The sequence below is a fragment of the Macaca mulatta genome, chromosome 8 (assembly GCF_049350105.2).
Source record: "Macaca mulatta isolate MMU2019108-1 chromosome 8, T2T-MMU8v2.0, whole genome shotgun sequence".
In the NCBI taxonomy this organism is placed as follows: Eukaryota; Metazoa; Chordata; class Mammalia; order Primates; family Cercopithecidae; genus Macaca; species Macaca mulatta.
The window spans coordinates 29,872,854-29,897,771 of NC_133413.1; the positions used below are offsets into that span (position 1 = coordinate 29,872,854).

Consider the following 24,918-nt stretch of genomic DNA (forward strand, 5'->3'; position numbering starts at 1 on the left):
GTAATCTTTGCAGGGAAACACACAGGGAATATGAGTGGATCATATTTCTTTTCTAACTGCGTCCTAGTAAAGAGTAACAGAAGGGAGCTAAAATGAAAAATATGAGTTCTTTCTAGAGAAGAATTCTCTACAAATTAAATTGTTTTAAAATAAATAGTTTTTAGAAATTGATAAGAGACAAATAGCTCAGTAGGAAAATGGGCAAAAAACTTGAACAAGCATTTCACAAAAGAGAATATTCAAATAGCCAATAGACCTGTCAAAAAGTTCTCAAAGTAATTAATCTTCAAAGAAGTGAAATTTAAAACTACAATTGGTTTCTCAGTTTTCTATAGCACCTTGGTCTTGTATTGTGGCTGTAATTTATCTTATCTCTGAAGAAATTTATTACAGATATTTTTTATACATTTTATTTTTCTTTATGCAATGCCTCTGTTTCCTTTTTTCCTTTTTGTTTTGGTTGGCCCCTTAATGTCCTAGGCTTTCCCCAAGTTTATGATGATCTTCAGTCAATTTCTTATGCACCCCCCCCCTTTTTTTTTTTTGAGACGGAGTCTCGCACTGTCGCCTGGCTGGAGTACAATGGCGCAATATCAGCTCACTGCAGCCTCTGCCTCCCGGATTCAAGCAATTCTCCTGCCTCAGCCTCCTAAGTAGCTGGGATTACAGGTGACTGCCATCACACCTGGCTAATTTTTTGTATTTTTAGTAGAGACGTGGTTTCACCATGTTGACCAGGCTGGTCTCGAACTCCTGACCTCATTATCCACCCGCCTCAGCCTCCCAAAGCGCCGGGATTACAGGCATGAGCTACTGCGCCTGGCCTAAAGCAATTTCTTATGCTTTTAAGAGTAGGGGATTGAAAAACTGGATGGCAAGGCCTGTGTGCCTAGCTTGCAGGCATGCTTCACTGAAGAACGTTCTTTTAGCAATAAGCTCTCCTTTCTTTAGGTTATTCCTAAATGTCAGTATGGTGAACTCTTATGTAGAGCCATTTGATTCATCCAGAGATGAACTCTCCAACTTCCTGCTTTGGGCTGGGTGGCCTGGGTATATCTCAGGAAGTTGGTTGCTGACATCCAGAGAGTGGGGCGGAGAGTCCACCAGTCTATGTGCTGGCTTTTCCCTGTTTTCAGCCTTGGTCTTCATCTAGACTTTCCTTTGTACTTGGAATCTCAGAGCCCGGAGGCTTTCCAGTTTCTCCAGGGACTAAACGTTCTCATCTCCCTGTTCAGGAAAGGCTAAGGGTTAACAGATAATTCCCTCTATGTACACACTTGATCCAGTACCCCTGTTTTTATTTCCATGTCTCTCCTCTGTCCTGCCCAGTTCTTGGTACCTCTGATCCGTGAGCCTTTCTGAGACTCGGCAGTGCAATTGAACAGGGCTTTCGTTTCTGTCTCCTTTTGCTGTTTTCTTTACTTGCAAAGTCATTCACAAGCCTTCCTAGTTTCTGTCTTTGAAGAATTTGTTGCCATCTTGGGTCTCATCCTTGCCTCCTTTCTAGTCCTCTTTGTTATTCTGGGTTTATACTTTTTAAAAAATTCTTTCCTGTTCCTTTTCTTTTTTTTTCTTTTGAGACGGAGTCTCGCTCTGTCGCCCAGGCTGGAGTGCAGTGGCGAGATCTTGGCTCACTGCAACCTCCGCCTCCTGTGTTCAAGCGATTCTTGTGCCTCAGCCTCCTGAATAGCTGGGATTATAGGCACGCACCACCACATCCAGCTAATTTTTGTATTTTTGGTAGAGACGGGGTTTCACCATGTTGGCCAGGCTGGTCTCGAACTCCTGACCTCAGGTGATTCGCCTGCCCCAGCCTCCCAAAGTGCTGGGATTACAGGTGTGAGCCACCGCGCCTGGCCCCTGTTACTTTAGTGTGGTTTTGGAGGGAAAGAAAAGAAACACTTGTTTTAATTCTCTAGTGTAACCAAAAATTGAGAACCAATCAATTTTCATTCTTTCCAAAGGAATGTATCAGTCCATATGTCTCCGAAACTTATTATACAAGCACCAGAAGTACCTTTCTAAATCCCATGTTCAAATGTGGATTCAGACTGGGTGGACAATGGCTTCCATATGTGCTCTTTGTGGAAAGGCTGCAGAATATTTATTAAAGACCCGATGATTCTTTAAAATACAAATATTATAGGAAAATCACACAATTACAGAAGAAGATCTCTGAAACTGAATAGTACATAAAGAATACAGCATTTAAGAACATGATAGATGTCAATGAGAGATGGAAAGGTCTATCGTTACATTTCTTTGTAAAGCAAGTTTAACAATGAAGAGCTTTGTAAGAATGATGTGGCAAAGATAAAAAGGATTTTTTCCAGTTTACAAGATAGAGCTCTGCCAGCTGAGTAGATACTCCTGCCAAGGTGGGAGTGAGAGGGGACTGTGTTGAGTCCACTTTCATTTCTCCAAAATATATTATGCAAAACAAGATTAGAACAAATTATCATTGCCAAGTCATGGAAAGGAGAATGCCTGGTGTCTCATTGCTATATCCCAAAATAAAGAAAGCAGCCAGCTGGGGTGATACAATATAAGAAATGAATGTGGCAAAAGTAGATGAGTTAGATGTATTGCTCAGTGTCCGGATAACAAATGGACGACGTGTAGGCCAGGATAGGACTGGTGCCAGTTGGCTTAGGGACAAAGTAGTCATATTCAGGGATCAGCAAACTTTTCCTCTAAAGGACCCTATAGTAAGCATTTTAAATTTTGTAAGCCAGATGATCTCTGTCACAACTTTTGAAATGTTTAAACAATTAAGTATATTCCATTATTAAAGGAAGATATACTCTAGAAGTGAAGGCAGACATTGAATAGATTGTCATGTGGTGATAAGAAAGAGGTAATACTGGGTTCAGTGGGATTTTTTTTTTTTTTTTTTGAGTGGGACAGCTAGTATTTGAAGGTCAGAAGGGCCTCTCTGAAGAAGTGGTGTTCAAACTGAGACCTGAAGATTCGCTAGATAAAGAAAAATTGATGAATTTTCCAGGCAAAGGAAATTGCCTTTGCAGGGCTGGAAAGGCAAGATGGTGAGGGGTGGCATGAGATGAGATTGTGCAGGAGACAGGCTGGAATGGTGAGGGCCTGGTGCAGTCCAGCACACACTTGCTTTGCCCCAGTGAGGCTACAGAAACAAGGAGTTTCTGTTCTGTCTTATGCCCTACCTGGTCAGAAGCAAAGGCTGCCCCAGGGCCTACAGGGTGTGCCAGAGAAGCTGTCCAAGGGTTGAGATTTCACCCTGGGTGATCTCTGCATAGCTAATGGAGAAGTCATTTTCTGTTCTCTATTCACAGGAGTTTTTTGAGAACCCTGCTTTTCGTCCCGATGGTCTGAAACTCTATCCTACCCTGGTGATTCGTGGGACCGGGCTTTATGAGCTTTGGAAATCAGGAAGATATAAGAGTTACTCTCCTAGTGACCTGGTCGAATTGGTGGCTCGGATCCTAGCCCTCGTGCCTCCATGGACTCGAGTGTACCGAGTGCAGAGGTAGTGTGTTATCTTTTATTCCTAAAATAGTTGGTGACTAGTCTGTTCACCATTTCTCATGGAAATAGTCTGATTTCATATTAAGGGTTTTGGATTTTTTAATGGAAATAAGGTAACTGGAATGCTATCTGTAAATAGAGAGGGATGGAAATCATAGCATGTCTAAGCCACTTTGCCAATATCATATTTATTTATCTACCCATTCATTCATGAGCCTGGAGATGGAGCCATGACGGTCAGTCGGCATGGTGCTTGCTTCCCAGCAGCTTATGGTCTAGTTCAGTGTTTCCTCTTCCAGGTCTGCTTCTGTCTAGATGCAGTAATGGGTGTGAGCATAAGAAGTGTGGCCATGTGTGCAATCTGTGTTCTAGAGCCTCTGAAAGAAAAAGAGTAGCAACGATCACTCTTTACAGATATTAATGTAAATATAGAGGAAAAGTGACGTATTTCTGATGGCATGAAGAAAATAAAATAATCTGAACTGCCTTCTTCCTAGGAAAGAGAAAGTAAGATCTCATTTACAATCAGGAACCTTATTTGCCTATTTATACATACATACATACGTACATACTAGAAACATAACATAACTTCACAGAAAAATTTTAGAAGCCGTAAAATTTTCTGTGTACCTACAATCCTAACAAAGCCGATTCCCACACACACGTTCTCACCACCCTGCCAAAAGCTACCCAGGCTCCAGTATTACAAATGCAAGGCCAGAAGGAGACTGCAAATGCATTACAGTCAGCTGCTAGAGCAGGACTCCACTGAGCACAGAAACTGTGTGACTGATCATGTAAAGCAGTGAACACTGGAAACAAGCAGAATTAACTACTTAAGGAAAATTATCAAGGATATAAAGTAACAGACTTACTTGCAGGTCAAAGGACATTTACATGATACTTCTGCTGCATACTGATTTCTCACAGTTTTAAAATCATTGGCCAAACTCCAGGATCTAAATTGCCTATATGATCTTTATTTTTAAAAATACACCTAAGAATACTAAGGAGATTTTAATAGAAAAATCAACTGTTGAAATTGCTTGCGTGGCCCTTCCCCTTGTTGTTCAACCCTTCTGAAGCAATTGAGTCCAAAAGACATTAGGTGGCGCAGAGCAGTGTAGGTGTCCACGTACAGGAGGCAGGGAGCCACAGCGGTCCAGAGCAGGGTGAGAAGGTCACTCATTCACATGCAGGAGGCAGAGGCATGGTGCAGGCTGTTGAAGTCAGAATGTGACGAAAAGGGCGTTCATTCCCACCAAGGGCAGATCTGGTACAGGATGTCAGAGCTGTACATCCTCTAGGGGTGGGTTGGGGGTATATGCAGAAGAGGAGACAGCAAGAAAAGGCCAGTTACTTGTGGGGAGTTAATCTATTTGGCAGATATATTAATGATAATGGGTGCTAGGTTTTTTTGTTATCTTAGAAGTCAATTACAAATGTTGAAAAAGGAGAAAATTACTGTGAGCATTGTGGTGTTTTGGAATTGAAGATATTGGTGTGAACTCATAGTTTCCAACGTTTAGGTAGTTGTAGAAATAAGTGTAAATGTAATGAATAACAACACAGTCAGCCCTCCATATCCTCAGATTCTGCATTCTTCATATTCAACCAACTGCAGATGGAAAATACTCAGAAAAAACAGTGAGTGGTTGTTGCATCTGTACTGAACACGTACAGATTTTTTTTCTGGTCATTACTCCCTAAACAATACAGTATAACAACTAGTTATAGTACTTACAGTGTATTAGATATCAGTAAGTAATCTAGAGGCCAGGCGCGATGGCTCACACCTGCAATGACAGCATTTTGGGAGGCCAAGGTGGGTGGATTACCTGAGGTCAAGAGTTCGAGACCAGCCTGGCCAAGATGGTGAAACCCTGTCTCTACTAAAAATACCAAAATTAGCTGGGCGTGGTGGCAGGTGCCTGTAATCCCAGCTACTCGGGAGGCTGAGGCAGGAGAATCACTTGAACTCGGGAGGCGGAGGTTGCAATGAGCAGAGATCATGCCATTGCACTCCAACCTGGGTGACAAGAGTGAAACTCCATCTCAAAAAAAAAGTAATCTAGAAGTGATTTAAAGTATACAGGAGGATGTGCATAGGTTATATGCAAATACTACACCATTTTATATGAGGGACTTGAGCATCCATGGGTTTTGGTATCTTTGGGAGTCCTGGAACCAATCTCCTTTGGATACTGAGGGACAACTGTAAATATAGAGTGTGTGTGTGTGTGTGTGTGTGTGTGTATGTGTGTTTGTGTTTATAGAAGTGAGTGCACCTAGTTTCGAGTGAGCACAGCTGATTTCCAGATCTTGGTCTCTAAATGCTCTCCATTACTAAAAGGAGCATCTTGTGCCAAAAAGTAAGGAAATGTTCAAAGAAGAAAGGGGAAGCTGGCTTAAAGGGCTCCCATTGGCCAAATCTGGGACAATTTGAGCATCAAAATAAATATTGATACTAACAGATTGTAACCAGCTGAATAAAATAGGAATCCACAAGTTTATACCAATATACATAATTAATAAATTGTGTGATTCAGAAACATAATATTTGCAGTTAGTCTTCATCATTCTCAGATTCCTTATTTGCAAATTTTCCTACTCACTAAAATTCATTTGTGACTCAACTCCAATACTGGCATTTTCACAGTCATTCTTGGGCATGCTTAGCAGTGAAAAATTTGAGTTGCCCAGCATATCACCAGCTGAGGTCAAACAGGTGGCGCTCTGCCTTCTCATTTCAGCGCTCACACTGAGAGCCAGTGTCCTTTTTGCAGTCTGTTTCATGCCATGTTTTTCAAAGTTTTATGCAGTTTGTTGAGGATTTGCTGTTTAGTGTGGCCCCCAAGCATAGTACTGAAGTGCTGGCTATTGCTCCTGAGTGCAGGAAGGCCGTGACGTGCCTTCTGGTGAGAATACATGTTATGTAAGCTTTGTTCAGGCATGAGTGATGTGCTGTTGGCCATGAGTTCAGTGTTCATGAATCAACAGTATATGTAAGTTGTGTTTAAACAGAAACACACATACAACAAGGTTATGTATTAATGAGTCGACAAAAATATTGTGACCAGGACCTCACAGGAACCTAACCTGGTATTTTCCCTAGGAGCAGTTGCTCAGTGTTCAATTGCAAAGTGTGTTGGTGACACTTTGTAGAATGTAACTACTTACTGCCTGCCAACAGAACTAGAACCGACTACCGACTGTACATAGTTTGAGAATATCTGCCCCACCATACGTAACAATTACAGAGTGAAAGAAAATAACCTAATAGTGGGAAAACCTGGCAGCTGATCAAAGTGAACATTATCAGTAATAGGACAAATCTCAGTTCTGGGCCGCCTGATAGAGGGTATGAGAACATAGCATCACTTCTCTGTTACTCAGCCAGAACTTCACGATCTGAATCCAATAGTCAGGAAACCTTAGACAAAACAAAATTGAGGAACATTCTAAAACATAACTGGCCCGTAATCTTCAAAAGTATCAGGATCAAGAAAAGAGTTCCAACCTGAAGGAGACTATGCAGACATGACAATTAAATACAAGGTTCTGAACTGGGTCCTTTGACTGTAAAGGACTTTATTGGGACACTGGTGAAACTCACATGGAGTCTAGGATTAGACACTGGTGAAGTATCCATGTTAACTTCCTCATTTTGATGGTTCTTTTGTAGTTGTATAAGAGAATATCCTTGTAGGAAATATTTAAAGTATTCTCAGGGCGTTGGGACATCTTATTTGCAAATTAACTTTCAAATAGTTCAGGAAAATAATTATTTGTACTGCACTTGGGACTTTTTGTGTAACTTTGATTGTTTCAGAATCCAAATTAATACAATAGACAACAAAGATGCAGTAAATAGCATTCACAGAGACAAAAGAAAAAGATGATTTGCATGTGTTATAACTGACTCAAGCAACCAGAGAGCAGTAAAGCTGCGGCTTCTCAGCCGCAGAGCATGGCAACAGATAGCACAAAATAGTTAGCAATTTCACATCCAGAAATACCAAAAGTAACAAGGCATGGATCTCACAGGCAATCAGATGAAGAATTTGCATTTTCTCCCTTCATTTTCAGCTTAAATTTCTTTCTGCTGTAACCAGTGAGTCAAAAGCAGCGGAGACATTGCTATACCATTAAAAGCTTAATTTTATAGACTTTTAAATACCACTATGGGACATTATCCTGGCCTACCAACAACTGAGAAAATAAAGACTTGAAGAAAACGAGGGCAGCAGATATAGTCTCTATAGGAAAAATGTAAAGGAGTGATGACAGGAAGAGTGGAGAACACTTACATGATACAACCAAAAGGTCATATGATAAGAAAGCCATGACATTATTAATAAGCAACATATAAGGCCTGTTAAGGAAACCTGGCTGTTCTCAGTTCTTCTGATACGACCCCGTTACACTTCTCCTAGGGAGAATTGGCCCATAGGAGAGTCCACAAGCTCTGATTTCAGGAGGCCCAACTGTCACATATATTCCTCTATCAATACATCACTTACGGAGCTTATGAGTGAGGAGTGGCACAGGTGGATGTAGGCTTACAATTTCGAAGTGACACTCTTACTTCACACATAGGTGGGTGGATTAAAATGTAATGGAATAATGTAAAACAAGAGGCAGTAGTGCAATCTCTTTCAAAATGTGGAATTAGTAATGTCCTCAATGAGTCTGAGGGCAGTTTATTGTTTGAAGATTGTGATGACTCAGCTCCTAACATAGTAATGCCATTGGTGAAGAGAGTCATCCAGAGTCTAGCTGTGATGTCAGGTTTTTATGCTTTAGGACTGATAATGTAGGTAACTGTGAATATGATCGTTTGCTAGATTTTTTTTAGCACAAAGACTAATATCTTCATAGTATTTTCCATTTTGTTTTATTCTTATTTGTTATGTAGTTTTGGTGCTTTTGATATGTAACTATGATACTTGTTGTTAAACATGTTTCTGTTAGAATTCATTTTTTTTTTTTAAATGCAGCTTACTGTGGACTGAGGTTCAATAAAGCATTTACTTTTTTGTAAGCATGGGGAGAATTCCTTGAGATGCATTATGTTACTTTATGTTTTGCATTGAGTGTTTACTAAACTATTACTGTGACTGCCTGCATAAGACCTCATTCATATTTATTATATTTTGCTACTTCCTTTTTACCCATTTTTATCTCCACATTTTCTTTGTATATACCACACTGAAAAATGATTCAGATTTATTTTGTATTGGAACTTGCTTTTTATTCTCAACAGCCACTGAAACTACTGAAATTTTAGACTAGGCTTATGCAGTGCTGAGGTAGCATATGAGATTTCACGTTCTAGTCAATGTATTACATCTTGTGTTTCTGCTGTGTACCACCACTCCATGATCTCATACACTTCCCTTTTGATCATGTGATTTTATACTCCCCCCCCACCAACGGTCTGTAGAATATTACTAATTATCCAGATCTTATGTTTCTTCCTGATTTCTAGCCATAAAATATTCTATTTACATGAGCAAAATAATGTTTTCTCTGTAGAACTAAACCACTTTCAATATATGTATTAATAACAAGTTAACATTATTTTTCCAGAAATTTCCTTACAAAGTTGGAGTGCATCTTTACATACCAGTATATTTTATACACTGGCAAATTTGCCATTGGCACTTTCATGTTGCATTTCTTAAGGATTTAGAATAATCTTCATGGTTATAAACTTAATGGCAGAACAGCACTCTGCAATTTTAATTTGTATTTTTCAGTAAACTGTTCGCCTTGTTAGACGTTTAGATTGCTTCCAGGTTTCTTTGATTTCTTCTTCCTTTTTTAAATGTAATTATCCTGGCCTCCACTACAGCTAAAATTCACGTACATAGAATTTTCTACTGCTGGTGAAGTAATCTCTTAGAGTAGTATAATCTGGGCGAAGGATTTCCCGTGGTAAAGGATCTAAGCATTTTTTTCATTATTATTATACTTCCTAAATCCTTTCTGGAACAAGGGGAAAATAAATAAATGTTACAGCTTTTGCTGTGAATATTGATATGGCTTTCCAAAGGGATTATACCAGTTTAGAGTAAACATTTACTGGTTTTATCACAACCTCTACAGAATTGGGTGCTTTGTAGTATTTTTATTTTATTTAATTAAGGGTATTAATTTGCATTTTCCTAGTTTCCCTTGTAACTGGTTATTATTTGTGTTTCTTCTTACGTCAGTTGTCTGTTTATATTTAATTTGCCAGTCATGAAATTTGGATTATAAATATTGTCTTTTTATTGAGAAAGCTCAAAAAAGTTCATAAATGTTGCCTCATTTTGAATTCTTTCCTCTCACCCAGACGAATGGGAGACTGGGAAACCAAGAGGCCACATTTATGTTCGTATAGGACACTTAGCACATAACAACAGTCTAATAGCTGTGTTCTAGTAAAACAGCTTCATATATTTATTCGAAAACCTTTAATTCAGCCAGCACAGTGGCTCACGTGTATAATCCCAGCACTTTGGGAGGCCATGGCAGGTAGATTGCTTGAACCTAGGAGTTCAAGACCAGCCTGGGAAACATGGTGAAACCCCCATCTCTACCAAAAAATAAAAACACTTTAAAAATTAGCCAGGCAAAGTGGCACATGCCTATAGTCCCAGCTGCTCAGGAGTCTGAGGTGGGAGAATCACTTGAGCCTGGGAGGTCGTGGCTGCAGTAAGATGTAATTGCTCCATTGTGCTCCAGCCTAGGCAACAGAGTAAGACCCTGTCTCCAAAAAAAAAAACAAACCTGAAATTCCATTTCAAAGTGTTTTAAATTTTATATTCAGATTTAACTAGAATTTGCTATGTCTGGACTTTTAGAAAGAAACTTGTATCAGGCTGGGCGCAGTGGCTCACGCCTGTCTTCCCAGCACTCTGGGAGGCTGAGGCGGGCAGATCACCTGAAGTCAGGAGTTCAAGACCAGCCTGGCCAACATGGCAAAACCCTGTCTCTACTAAAAATACAAAAAAATTAGCCGAGCGTGGTGGCGGGCACCTATAATCCCAGCTACTTGGGAGGCTGAGGCAGGAGAATTGCCTGAACCTGGGAGGTGGAAGTTGCAGTGAGCTGAGATGATGCCACTGCACTCAGCCTGAGTGACAGAGCGAGACTCCATCTCAAAAAAGAAAAGAAAAAAATAAAAAAGAAACCTGTATCAAAAGCTAGATAGTAAAATTTTGATATAAAAGTGCTCAGAAAAATGTTAATTGCTAACTTAAACATTATAGCCAAATGTGTATGAGAAGGCTAAGTGTTTATACAGCATCAAGTGGCTGAGAAACTTTCTGATTTTGGAAGAGAGATTCATGGGGATTTTACTCAGCAGTGTTTTTTGTCTAGCTTCAGCCTTAAAGTTTTAGAGCAATTCTGAGACTGTAGAAAATTGGTGTTAGTCTAAGACTGCAGTTAAGCACCCTGACTCAACGTGTTTAATTTGATATTAGTGATGTCTTGCTAGGAAGAAACCATTGGCAAAGGAGAAAAGTCTCCCAGGATATTTAGTTCAGATGATTTTTAATAATTATAGATTATTTATTTTTGTTTTAAACCATAGTAAAGGAAAATCATTTGTGTCTTTCTGTTCTGTGCCTTTAGAAAATATGCCTAGCCTCTATGGAGGTTCACCTAGTGGCAGCTTCCACCAATTACAGGCAACACACTGTTGACTGGTGAAGCTGAACTTACAAGGTTTATGTGGAGAAGGAACTTTTTTTTTTTCTGAGATGGAGTCTAACCCTTGTCACCCAGGCTGGAGTGCAGTGGCGCAATCTCAGCTCACTGCAACCTCCGCCTCACAGGTTCAAGCGATCCTCCTGCCTCAGCCTCTTGAGTAGCTGGGATTACAGGCTCCCATCACCGTGCCCAGCTAATTTTTGTACTTTTAGTAGACACAGGGTTTTGCCATGTTGGCCAGGCTGGTTTCGAACTCCTGACCTCAGGTGATCCGCCTGCCTCGGCCTCCCAAAATGCTGGGATTACAGGTGTGAGCCACCATGCCCAGCCGAGAAGGAACTCTTTTTAGGCAGGTATCAGAAGGGAGAATGGTGGAAAGGAAGATAATTTAAGTGAGAACACAATGTTTCACACTTTTAAAATTGTACTGTATTTTACTGATACATTACTTGATGTTTTTAATTGGTTATTTTCCCCACCCCTCCCTACCCATTACCTTTTTAAAAAAAAAACTATTTATACTTTTTAGTTTTATGACAGTTGAGTCAGTAACATCTTCCAGGGGGTTTTTATGAAGCAGCATCCTAATAGAAGATTCTGTTCTAGCCCTGAAGGGTGCAGTCAATGATTAAATGTAAAATTCTGTCCAGACACATGATGAAGCCACATTAAACTGTTGCTGCCCTCGGGCTATTTGACAGCTGTCTGCTAATGTGATATTTAAATCATGATGAAACAGTAGAATAGGAATACCAATTCACAAGCCAAACATGTTTCTGAAATATGAGCAACTGCAGACAAAAAAAGGCCTAGACATCACTTGAAAGGTTTTTGATGAGCAAATTGCAAGTATCAGCACCTCTAATCTTGAAATCTTACCTGTTGAAATAGAACAGTGAATATTCTTGTATGTAATCAGTCTTCAGGCCAAGAAAGTGGAACTCGATTGAATCAAATTGGAGAAACCTAAAAAATAATTTTAACTCCTACCTAGATGAATGTAGCAAGCTCTGATGGTCAGTAATCTCATCTAGGTTTTCAACTCCTAGAAGACTGTAACAATGCCTGCTTATATAGTCCAGATTGCTAACTGCAGTACTCTGTCCATTGAACATGCTCAGCATACATAGAATTATCTCTTCATTTTCAGTGAAAAAGACTTTGTCACTGAAACTGGCAATTACCACATTTCTGTTCCTTAATGAGGAAGAACTTACATCTGGTATACTCCTGGCACGATACTACCGAAGACCATTGAATCCATGTTGCATTCCTGTAGTGGCAGACGTAAATTTAAGGACATTTGTGAATTGTTAGCATCAGCATAAATGCTTGTGTTACCAGGTCCTCACTGACGTGTGCTCTCTGGTAATCAGGGCCAGCTTCAAGGATATGTGACCCATGCAGTCTCATAGGGTCTTGCACTTGGCTTAATGCTCTGCTCTCACCATCTTGAAATTATTAATAATTTTTTTCACAAGGACTCTCGTGTTCTCATTTTGCACCGGGCCCCACAGATTGTGTAGCAGCCTCCTGGGTCTTTTTATCATGCACTTCTGCCTACCAACACTGTATGTAAAACCTTCCCTAGATAGTTTACATCTATTGAAATTTTAATGTCTTTTAAAAGTACCAGTTTGTTATTAAAAGTATTTGTAGAGATCATCTCCCCTTGCCTTCCCATCTCCCCTTCCCACTGCCTGTGGAGACTGCCCCCGAAGTATGGCCAGAAGCATGTCTGGCACCTGACTGATGCAAAGGTAAGGGGAGGGAGTGCAGAGATGGCAGCTGCAGTTTTTGGGAGATTAGTTACATTGAGCAAAGAAGTTACTTGATTTAGCAAACGGGTAGATGTCCTAAAGATAAGGAGAGGCAGTTTTTTCACTCCCTGAAGGGATTTACAAACATTTAAAAGGTGAAAACTGAAAAGAACACCAAGGTACCATGTTAGTATTGGAATTATCAGTATGAACTTACGGGTTTAAAAATGTGTTATATACACACACACATATATATATATAGAGAGAGAGTTATAGCATGTATGTCTATATATATAAATATCTGTGTGTGTGTGTGTATGTGTGTATGCATGCATATTTTTCTTAGTAGTGTATACTGAGAGGTTCTAGAGGCAATGACACCCCAGCAGTAATGAACACAGTGAGTTCCAAGACCATAGTTTTTTGTTTTTTTTTTTTTAATACTTTAAGTTCTAGGGTACATGTGCACAACGTGCAGGTTTGTTACATGTGTATACTTGTGTCATGTTGGTGTGCTGCACCCATCAACTCGTCAGCACCCATCAACTCGTCATTTACATCAGGTATAACTCCCAATGCCATTCATCCCCCCTCCCCCCTTCCCCCTCCCCATGACAGGCCCTGGTGTGTGATGTTCCCCTTCCAGAGTCCAAGTGATCTCATTGTTCAATTCCCACCTATGAGTGAGAACATGCAGTGTTTGGTTTTCTGTTCTTGTGATAGTTTGCTGAGAATGATGGTTTCCAGCTGCATCCATGTCCCTACAAAGGACACAAACTCATCCTTTTTTATGGCTGCATAGTATTCCATGGTGTATATGTGCCACATTTTCTTAATCTAGTCTGTCACTGATGGACATTTGGGTTGATTCCAAGTCTTTGCTATTGTGAATAGTGCTGCAATAAACATACGTGTGCATGTGTCTTTATAGCAGCATGATTTATAATCCTTTGGGTATATATCCAGTAATGGGATGGCTGGGTCATATGGTACTTCTAGTTCTAGATCCTTGAGGAATTGCCATACTGTTTTCCACAATGGTTGAACCAGTTTACAGTCCCACCAACAGTGTAAAAGTGTTCCTGTTTCTCCACATCCTCTCCAGCACCTGTTGTTTCCTGACTTTTTAATGATTGCCATTCTAACTGGTGTGAGATGGTATCTCATTGTGGTTTTGATTTGCATGTCTCTGATGGCCAGTGATGATGAGCATTTTTTCATGTGTCTGTTGGCTGTATGCATGTCTTCTTTTGAGAAATGTCGGTTTATATCCTTTACCCACTTTTTGATGGGGTTGTTTGTTTTTTTCTTGTAAATTTGTTTGAGTTCTTTGTAGGTTCTGGATATTAGCCCTTTGTCAGATGAGTAGATTGCAAAAAATTTTTCCCATTCTGTAGGTTGCCTGTTCACTCTGATGGTAGTTTCTTTTGCTGTGCAGAAGCTCTTTAGTTTAATTAGATCCCATTTGTCAATTTTGGCTTTTGCTGCCATTGCTTTTGGTGTTTTAGACATGAAGTCCCTGCCCATGCCTATGTCCTGAATGGTATTACCTAGATTTTCTTCTAGGGTTTTTATGGTTTTAGGTCTAACATTTAAGTCTCTAATCCATCTTGAATTAATTTTCGTATAAGGAGTAAGGAAAGGATCCAGTTTCAGCTTTCTACTTATGGCTATTTTCCCAGCACCATTTATTAAATAGGGAATCCTTTCCCTATTTATTGTTTTTGTCAGGTTTGTCAAAGATCAGATGGCTGTAGATGTGTGGGATTATTTCTGAGGGCTCTGTTCTGTTCCATTGGTCTATATCTGTTTTGGTACCAGTACCATGCTGTTTTGGTTACTGTAGCCTTGTAGTACAGTTTGAAGTCAGGTAGCATGATGCCTCCAGCTTTGTTCTTTTGACTTAGGATTGTCTTGGCAATGCGGGCTCTTTTTTGGTTCCATATGAACTTTAAAGCAGTTTTTTCCAATTCTGTGAAGAAACTCATTGGTAGCTTGATGGGAATGGCATTGAATCTATAAATTACCTTGGGCAGTATGGCCATTTTCACGATACTGATTCTTCCTATCCATGAGCATGGTATGTTCTTCCATTTGTTTGTGTCCTCTTTTATTTCACAGAGCAGTGGTTTGTAGTTCTCCTTGAAGAGGTCCTTTACATCCCTTGTAAGTTGGATTCCTAGGTATTTTATTCTCTTTGAAGCAATTGTGAATGGAAGTTCATTCATGATTTGGCGCTCTGTTTGTCTGTTACTGGTATATAAGAATGCTTGTGATTTTTGCACATTGATTTTGTATCCTGAGACTTTGCTGAAGTTGCTTATCAGCTTAAGGAGATTTTGGGCTGAGATGATGGGGTTTTCTAAATATACAATCATGTCATCTGCAAACAGGGACTTGACTTCTTCTTTTCCTAACTGAATACCCTTTATTTCTTTCTCTTGCCTGATTGCCCTAGCCAGAACTTCCAACACTATGTTGAATAGGAGTGGTGAAAGAGGGCATCCCTGTCTTGTGCCAGTTTTCAAAGGGAATGCTTCCAGTTTTTGCCCATTCAGTATGATATTGGCTGTGGGTTTGTCATAAATAGCTCTTATTATTTTGAGATACGTTCCATCAATACCGAATTTATTGAGAGTTTTTAGCATGAAGGGCTGCTGAATTTTGTCAAAGGCCTTTTCTGCATCTATTGAGATAATCATGTGGTTTTTGTCTTTGGTTCTCTTTATATGCTGGATTACGTTTATTGATTTGCATATGTTGAACCAGCCGTGCATCCCAGGGATGAAGCCCACTTGATCATGATGGATAAGCTTTCTGATGTGCTGCTGGATTCGATTTGCCAGTATTTTATTGAGGGATGAAGCCCACTTGATCATGATGGATAAGCTTTTTGATGTGCTGCTGGATTCGATTTGCCAGTATTTTATTGAAGATTTTTGCATCGATGTTCATCAGGGATATTGGTCTAAAATTCTCTTTTTTTGTTGTGTCTCTGCCAGGCTTTGGTATCAGGATGATGTTGGCCTCATAAAATGAGTTAGGGAGGATTCCCTCTTTTTCTATTGATTGGAATAGTTTCAGAAGGAATGGTACCAGCTCCTCCTTGTACCTCTGGTAGAATTCGACTGTGAATCTGTCTGGTCCTGGACTTTTTTTGGTTGGTAGGCTGTTAATTATTGCCTCAATTTCAGAACCTGCTATTGGTCTATTCAGGGATTCAACTTCTTCCTGGTTTAGTCTTGGGAGAGTATAAGTGTCCAGGAAATTTTCCATTTCTTCTAGGTTTTCTAGTTTATTTGCATAGAGGTGTTTATAGTATTCTCTGATGGTAGTTTGTATTTCTGTGGGGTCGGTGGTGATATCCCCTTTATCATTTTTTATTGCATCTATTTGATTCTTCTCTCTTTTGTTCTTTATTAGTCTTGCTAGTGGTCTGTCAATTTTGTTATCTTTTCAAAAAACCAGCCCCTGGATTCATTGATTTTTTGAAGGGTTTTTTGTGTCTCTATCTCCTTCAGTTCTGCTCTGATCTTAGTTATTTGTTGCCTTCTGCTAGCTTTTGAATGTGTTTGCTCTTGATTCTCTAGTTCTTTTAATTGTGATGTTAGGTGTCAATTTTAGATCTTTCCTGCTTTCTCTTGTGGGCATTTAGTGCTATAAATTTCCCTCTACACACTGCTTTAAATGTGTCCCAGAGATTCTGGTATGTTGTATCTTTGTTCTCATTGGTTTCAAATAACATCTTTATTTCTGCCTTCATTTCATTATGTACCCAGTAGTCATTCAGGAGCAGGTTATTCAGTTTCCATGTAGTTGAGCGGTTTTGATTGATTTTCTTAGTACTGAGTTCTAGTTTGATTGCACTGTGGTCTGAGAGACAGTTTGTTATAGTTTCTGTTCTTTTACATTTGCTGAGGAGTGCTTTACTTCCAACTAGGTGGTCAATTTTCGAATAAGTGCGATGTGGTGCTGAGAAGAATGTATATTCTGTTGATTTGGGGTGGAGAGTTCTGTAGATGTCTATTAGGTCCGTTTGGTGCAGAGTTGAGTTCAATTCCTGGATATCCTTGTTAACTTTCTGTCTCGTTGATCTGTCTAATGTTGACAGTGGGGTGTTGAAGTCTCCCATTATTATTGTATGGGAGTCTAAGTCTCTTTGTAAGTCTCTAAGGACTTGCTTTATGAATCTGGGTGCTCCTGTATTGGGCGCATATATATTTAGGATAGTTAGCTCTTCCTCTTGAATTGATCCCTTTACCATTATGTAATGGCCTTCTTTGTCTCTTTTGATCTTTGATGGTTTAAAGTCTTTTTTAATCAGAGACTAGGATTGCAACCCCAGCTTTTTTTTGTTCTCCATTTGCTTGGTAGATCTTCCTCCATCCCTCTATTTTGAGCCTATGTGTGTCTCTGCATGTGAGATGGGTCTCCTGAATACAGCAAACTGATGGGTCTTGACTCTTTATCCGATTTGCCAGTCTGTGTCTTTTAATTGGACCATTTAGCCCATTTACATTTAAGGTTAATATTGGTATGTGTGAACTTGATCCTGTCATTGTGATATTAGCTGGTTATTTTGCTCATTAGTTGATGCAGTTTCTTCCTAGCATCGATGGTCTTTACATTTTGTCATGTTTTTGCAATGGCTGATACCGGTTGTTCCTTTCCATGTTTAGTGCTTCCTTCAGGATCTCTTGTAGGGCAGGCCTGGTGGTGACAAAATCTCTAAGCATTTGCTTGTCTGTAAAGGATTTTATTTCTCCTTCACTGGTGAAACTTAGTTTGGCTGGATATGAAATTCTGGGTTGAAAGTTCTTTTCTTTAAGAATGTTGAATATTGGCCCCCACTCTCTTCTGGCTTGGAGAGTTTCTGCCAAGAGATCTGCTGTTAGTCTGATGGGCTTCCCTTTGTGGGTAACCCAACCTTTCTCTCTGGCTGCCCTTAACATTTTTTCCTTCATTTCAACTTTGGTGAATCTGACAATTATGTGTCTTGGAGTTGCTCTTCTCGAGGAGTATCTTTGTGGTGTTCTTTGTATTTCCTGAATTTGAATGTTGGTTTAATGATGGTTGGGGAAGTTCTCCTGGATGATATGCTGAAGAGTGTTTTCCAACTTGGTTCCATTTTCCCTGTCACTTTCAGGCACACCAATCAGATGTAGATTTGGTCTTTTCACATAATCCCATACTTCTTGGAGGCTTTGTTCATTTCTTTTTCCTTTTTTTTCTCTAGACTTCTCTTCTCGCTTCATTTCATTCATTTGATCTTCAGTCATTGATACTCTTTCTTCCAGTTGATTGAGTCAGTTACTGAAGCTTGTGCATTTGTCACGTATTTCTCATGTCATGGTTTTTATCTCTGTCAGTTCATTTATGGCCTTCTCTGCATCGATTATTCTAGTTTTCCTTTCTTCCATTCTTTTTTCAAGATTTTTAGTTTCTTTGCACTGGGTACGTAGTTCCTCCATTAGCTCTGAGAAGTTTGATCGACTGAAGCCTTCTTCTCAACTTGTCAAAGTCATTCTCTGTCCAGCTTTGATCCGTTGCTGGCGATGAGCTGCGTTACTTTGGAGGGGGAGATGCGCTCTGATTTTTTGAATTTCCATCTTTTCTGCCCTGCTTTTTCCCATCTTTGTGGTTTTATCTGCCTTTGGTCTTTGATGCTGCTGACGTACTGATGGGGTTTTGGTGTGGGTGTCCTTTCTGTTTGTTAGTTGTCCTTCTAACAGTCAGGACCCTCAGCTGTAGGTCTGTTGGAGATTGCTTGAGGTCTACTCCAGACCCTGTTTGCCTGAGTATCAGCAGCAGAGGCTGCAGAAGATAGAATATTGCTGAACAGCGAGTGCTGCTGTCTGATTCTTGCTCTGGAAGCTTCGTCTCAGGGGTGTACCCTGCCATGTGAGGTGTGAGGTGTCGGTCTGCATCTATTGGGGGATGTCCCCCAGTTAGGCTATTCAGGGGTCAGGGACCCATTTGAGCAGGCAGTCTGTCCGTTCTCAGATCTCAACCTCCGTGCTGGGAGATCCACTGCTGTCTTCAAAGCTGTCAGACAGGGTCATTAACATCTGCAGAGGTTTCTGCTGCTTTTTGTTTAGCTGTGCCCTGTCCCCAGAGGTGGAGTCTACAGAGACAGGCAGGCCTCCTTGAGCTGTGGTGGGCTCTACCCAGTTCAAGCTTCCCGGAGGTTTTGTTTACTTACTTAAGTCTCAGCAATGGCGGGTGCCCCTCCCCCAGCCTCGCTGCTGCCTTGCAGTTAGATCTCAGACTGCTGTGCTAGGAATGAGGGAGGCTCCATGGGTGTGGGACCCTCCCAGCCAGGTGTGGTATATAATCTCCTGGTGTGCCGTTTGCTAAGACCCTTGGTAAAGTACAGTATTAGGGTGGGAGTTACCCAATTTTCCAGGTGTTGTGTGTCTCAGTTTCTAAAGGGATTCCCTTACCCCTTGTGCTTCCCAGGTGAGGCAATGCCTTGCCCTGCTTCAGCTGTCGCTGGTCAGGCTGCACCAGCTGACCAGCACCAATTGTCCGGCACTCCCCAGTGAGATGAACCTGGTACCTCAGTAGAAAATGCAGAAATCACCCGTCTTCTGTGTCCCTCACACTGGGAGCTGGAGACTGGAGCTGTTCCTATTCGGCCATCTTGCTCCAGATCCGATCATAGTTTCTAAATACCACTCTCCACTAAAAGAAATCGGGGCTTGGAAAAATGACCATTTCCAGGGCTGGGGCAGCAAACATACAGGATGAACATAGAACATCTTGTTGTTCCAGAGAGTAAGTAAATAACCAAAGAATGATGGGGTCATTCAGAAGGACCCAGAAACCAGCCTGAATAGGTACCCACTGGCAAAATCTAATGTCAGCAACAAAATAAATAATGTTATTATTAGTTAAAAACTTGTATAAAATAGGAATCTATAAGTTTATACTGATATACATAAATGAATAGATAAATAGGAAAGATATATACATACGAAAGATACATACATACAAAAATACATACAAGGTCAACTAGTAAATACAGGAGGGATGGTAGAAATAGTCACTATTTGGCAACCATTATAGGAAAGGTGATAGAAACAGGAGTCATCAGTCAATGTGAGACTAGTAGTTGTAGGTTTGATGAGGAACAGGGTGTTGTCATGACATTGACATTTCTCCCCATGAAATATTACTCAGATGTAAAGGGGGAAATGGTGACCATGGTGGAGATAACCAGCAGACACAGTCTTGATCAGGGCATCCTGTGATGAAACAGGTCAATATAGCATGCCTATGTGATTCACTGAGACGGGGCATCATTTCTGTGGTATTCCTGCCAAGAATTCATGGACTCTGGTCATAAGGAAACACTGGACACTTCCAGTGAGAATACAGACTTTCTCACTGGATACCATTAAGTATGGTGTTAGCGATAGGCATTTTTAGATACTGTTTATCAAGTTGTGGAAGTTCCCTTTTATTCCTAGTTTACTGAGAGCTTTTATCATGAATGGGTGTTGGATTTTGTCACATGCACTTTCTGCATCGACTAATATCATGAGATTTTCTACTTTAGCTCATTGTTGTGATGAATTATGATAAATTACACTTGGTTTCAACATATTCTTTTTATGCATTTGATACATTGGATTTAATTTGCTAATATTTTGTTGAGAATTTTTCCATCTATGTTCATGACAGATGTTGTCTGTAGTTGCTGTGATCTGAGTGTTCCTCCTCCACGAAAAAATAAAAATTCATGTGTTGAAATCCTTACCATCAGGAGGTGGGACCTTCTGGGATGTGATTAGGTTAATAAGGCAGAGCCCTCATGAATAGGATTAGTTACTCAAGAAAAGAGGCCCCAGAGAACTGCCTCATTCCTTCCATCATATGAAACACAGCAAGAAGGCACCATCTGTGAGAAAGTGGGCCCTCACCAGACACTGAATATGCCAGTACCTTGATCTTGGCCACCAGAACTGAAAGAAATAAATTTCTGTTGTTCATAAGCTAAACAGTTTATGGTATTTTGTTAGAGCAGCTCAAACAGACTCAGACAGTAGTTTTCTTGTAAGTTCTTTGTCTGGTTTTGGTATTAAGGATGCTGGCCTCATAGAATGAGTTAAGAAGTGCTAAGAAGTATTCCCTCTGCTTCTGTCCTCTGAAAGAGATTGTAGAGAATTGGTATAATCTTGCTTAAATGTTTGGTAGAATTCAGTAGTGATATAGTCTTATTCAGATTGTGTATTTCTTCTTGTGAGTTTTGGCAGATTGTATCTTTCAATGACTTTGTCCATTTCATCTAGGTTATCAAATTTGTGGGCATAGAGTTGTTCATAGTCTGCCGTTGTTATCCTTTTAATGTTCATGGGCTCTGTAGTGATGTCTCCTCTTTCACTTCTGGTACTAGGCATTTCCGTCCTCTCTTTTTTGTTAGCTTGGCTGGGGCTAATCAACTCTTTATTGGTTTTTTTTTTTTTTTTTTTTTTTTTTGAGACAGAGTCTCGCTCTGTCGCCCAGGCTGGAGTGCAGTGGCTGGATCTCAGCTCACTGCAAGCTCTGCCTCCCAGGTTTAGGCCATTCTCCTGCCTCAGCCTCCCCAGTAGCTGGGACTGCAGGCGCCCGCCACCTCACCCGGCTAGTTTTTTGTATTTTTTAGTAGAGACGGGGTTTCACCGTGTTAGTCAGGATGGTCTCGATCTCCTGACCTCGTGATTCACCTATCTCGGCCTCCCAAAGTGCTGGGATTACAGGCTTGAGCCACCGCGCCCGGCCTATTGGTCTTTTCAAAGAACCAGTTTTTGGTGTCATTGATTTGTTTCTCTGTTGATTTCCTGTTTCAATTCATTAATTTCCACTCTAATTCTTATTATTTATGTTCTCCTGCTTACTTTGGATTTAATTCACTCATTTTATAGTTTCCTAAGATGGAAATTTGGATTTTTTTAGTTTAGATTTTTCTGCTAATATAGGCATTCAGTGCTATAAATTTTCCTCTAAGCACTGCTTTTGTTGCCCTTGTTCTTTGTTTCTATTTTTGTTTTCCATTCTTTTTCTGCTCTTTGTGGTTTTAATTAAGCATTATATATTATTCAGTTTTCTCTCCTTTCTTAGCATATCAGTTATTCTTCTTTTTTTACTTTTTTTTTTCCAGTGGTTGCCCTAGAATTTGCAATGTGCATTTACTACTAATCTAAATTCACTTTCAAGTAACACTGTACCACTTCACAGGTAATGTGATACCTTATAATAACAAAATAATCCTAATTCCTCCTTCCTGTCCCATGTATCATTGCTGTCATTCATTTCACTCAAATACATGCATAAGTAAGCATTTGTATATATGTGTGTATATACACACACATAAGCTATCTATAGCAGCATACATAATTGAATACCTTGCTATTATATTGAATGAACTCTGTTGGATCATTTTAAAATAAGAAAAATGAAAGGTTTTATTTTGCCTTTATTTTTGTTCAACATTTTTCTTTATGTAGGTCTGAGTTTCTGACCTGTATCATTTTCCTTCTCTCTAAAGAATTTCCTTTAACGTTTCTTGCAAGGCAGATCTATTAGCAACTAATACTCTCAATTTTTGTCTGAGAAAGCCTTTTTTTCTCCTTTATTATCCTTTGAAAGAATACTTTCATAGGATACAGCATTCTAGGTTGGTGGCGGGTGTTTTTTTTCCTATCAGCACTTTAAATACTTCACTGTACTCTCTTCTTGCTTACATGGTTTCTTAGGGGAAGTTGGATATAATTTTTATTTTTCCCTGTACATAAGGTGTTTCCCCCATCCCCAGCTTCTTTCAGGAATGTTCTTTATCTTTTTATATTCTGTAGTTTGAAAATGAAATGCCTACGTGTAGGTTTTGGGGGCATTCACCCTGTTTGGTGTTCTCTGAGCTTCCTGGATCTGTGGTTTGATGTCTGATATTAATTCTGGGAATTTCTCAGTTACTGTTGTTTCAAATATTTCCTATGTTATTTTGTTTCTTCTCTTTCTGATGTTCTTATTATACATATGTTACACCTTTTATTTATTTTAGAGACAGGGTCTCACTCTTGCCCAAGCCATTCTACCACCTCAGCCTCCCACATAATCGGGACTACAGGCGTGTGCCTCCATTTTTTGAGGGTATGTGGTCTTATTATGTTGCCTAGGCTGTTCACGAACTTCTGGGCCTCGGCCTTCCAGAGTACTGAGATTATAGGCGTGAGCCACCGTACCCGGCCTGTGTGACACATTTTGTAATTGTCCCACAGTTCTTGGAAATTCTGTTCTATTTCTTTCAGTCTTTGTTGTCTGCTTTTCCATTTTCGAAGTTTCTCTTGATAATATCTCAAGCCTAGAGATTCTTTTCTCAGTTGTGTCTATCTACTAATAAGTCCATCACAGGCATTCTTTATTTCTGTTTCAGTGATTTTTTGATCTCTAGCATTTCTTTTTAGTTTTTCTTTGGATTTCCATCTTTCTGCTTACATTCCCCTCTGTCCTTAAATGCTAGTTACCTTTCTATTGAGCCTTCGGCGTGTTAATTATAGTTGTTTTAACTTCCTGGTCTGATCATTCCAACATCCCTGCCATGTCTGTTCCTTATTCTTGCTCTGTCTCTTCAAGTTGTCTTTTTGCCTTTTGGTATGCCGTCTAATTTTTTCTTCATAGTCGGACATGTAATGTTCTAGGTAAAAGGAATTGCTGTAAATAGGCTTATAGTAACCTGATGGTAAGATGACAGGGGAGGAAAAGTGTTCGCTAGTCCTGTGATTAGGTCTTAGTCTTTCAGTGAGCCTATGCCCCTGGACTGTGAACTTCACAAGGGTTTCTCGTTTTTTCCTTCCCTGTTAGATGGGACAGGATGACTAGAGTGGGCAGGAGTTGGATATTTCCTTCCCCCAGGTCAGTTAGGCTCTGGTTAACTAGTTTCTCCTACGGGAAGGCCTTGTTAAGAAAAGTAGTGCTAGGTCATTTTTCAAAATGGTTTCTTTTCTCCTCTGCCAGCCAGAAGCAGAAGGGTTTATTTCTCTGATATTTAATGTGGGGACCTGGCCAAGCTACTGGAGGTAAATCTCACAATATTGTAGGAGTTGGCCTGTGACTGGGTCCATCTGGAGTTTTTAACTCTCAGACTTGTCTGAGCCTCCAGCAGTTCATCAGTTAGAGTTCAGGTTTTCTTACTTTAGAGTTGGTTTCTCACAGCAGTTTCCACTCAGGAGTCTCTGCTCTGTTAAGCCATGCCTTCAAGTAGGGAGTCTGTGGTCTCTGCTCTGGGAAGCCACAGCTCCCTCTTTTTTTCTGTCTGTCTCTCCAGCCCTGGGGCAGTAGTTTACCTTGTATCTTCCCCTCTTATAGGTCCAATAAGAGTTGTTGACTTTTCAGACTGTTGACCTTTTACTTGTTCGAGTGGAGTAGCAACTTTCAAGCTCCTTAAATGCAGAACCAGAAACTGGAAGTTTCTCCTCTGCCTGCTTTTCACTTAGGTTTTTTTGTTGCTGAGTTGTAAGAGTTCGTTATATATGCTAGATACAAGTCCCTTATCAGATATATGATGTGCGTATATTTTCTCTCATTCTGTGAGTTTTTTCCCTTTTTTATTGGTATGATTTGCAGCACAGACGTCTTTAATTTTGATGAAGTCTATCTTTTTCCTTTGTCACTTGTGCTTTGACGTCATGTGTAAGAAGCTCAGCAGTGGCTGGGCACAGTGGCTCATGCCTGTAATCCCAGCACTTTGGGAGGCCAAGGCGGGCAGATCACCTGAGGTCAGGAGTTCAAGACTAGCCTGGCCAACATCACAAAACTATCTCTCTACTAAAAATACAAAAATTAGCCGGTTGTGGTGGCAGGCACCTGTAATCCCAGCTACTCGGGAGGCTGAGGTAGGAGAATCACTTGAATCTGGGAGGTGGAGGTTGCAGTGAGCCGAGATCATGCCACTGCACTCCAGCCTGGGTGACAG

The 24,918-nt window shown here is 40.2% G+C and overlaps 1 protein-coding gene across 2 annotated transcripts in view; it reads left to right on the forward strand.

Annotated features, from left to right (window-relative positions):
* Window positions 1–24,918, forward strand: part of ELP3 (elongator acetyltransferase complex subunit 3) — a 104,306-nt gene that overhangs the window by 40,767 nt on the left and 38,621 nt on the right. For both annotated transcript variants that reach the window (NM_001257766.1, XM_015145027.3), the window contains 1 exon segment: window positions 3,309–3,502. In NM_001257766.1, coding sequence (NP_001244695.1) covers window positions 3,309–3,502 — 194 coding nt within the window.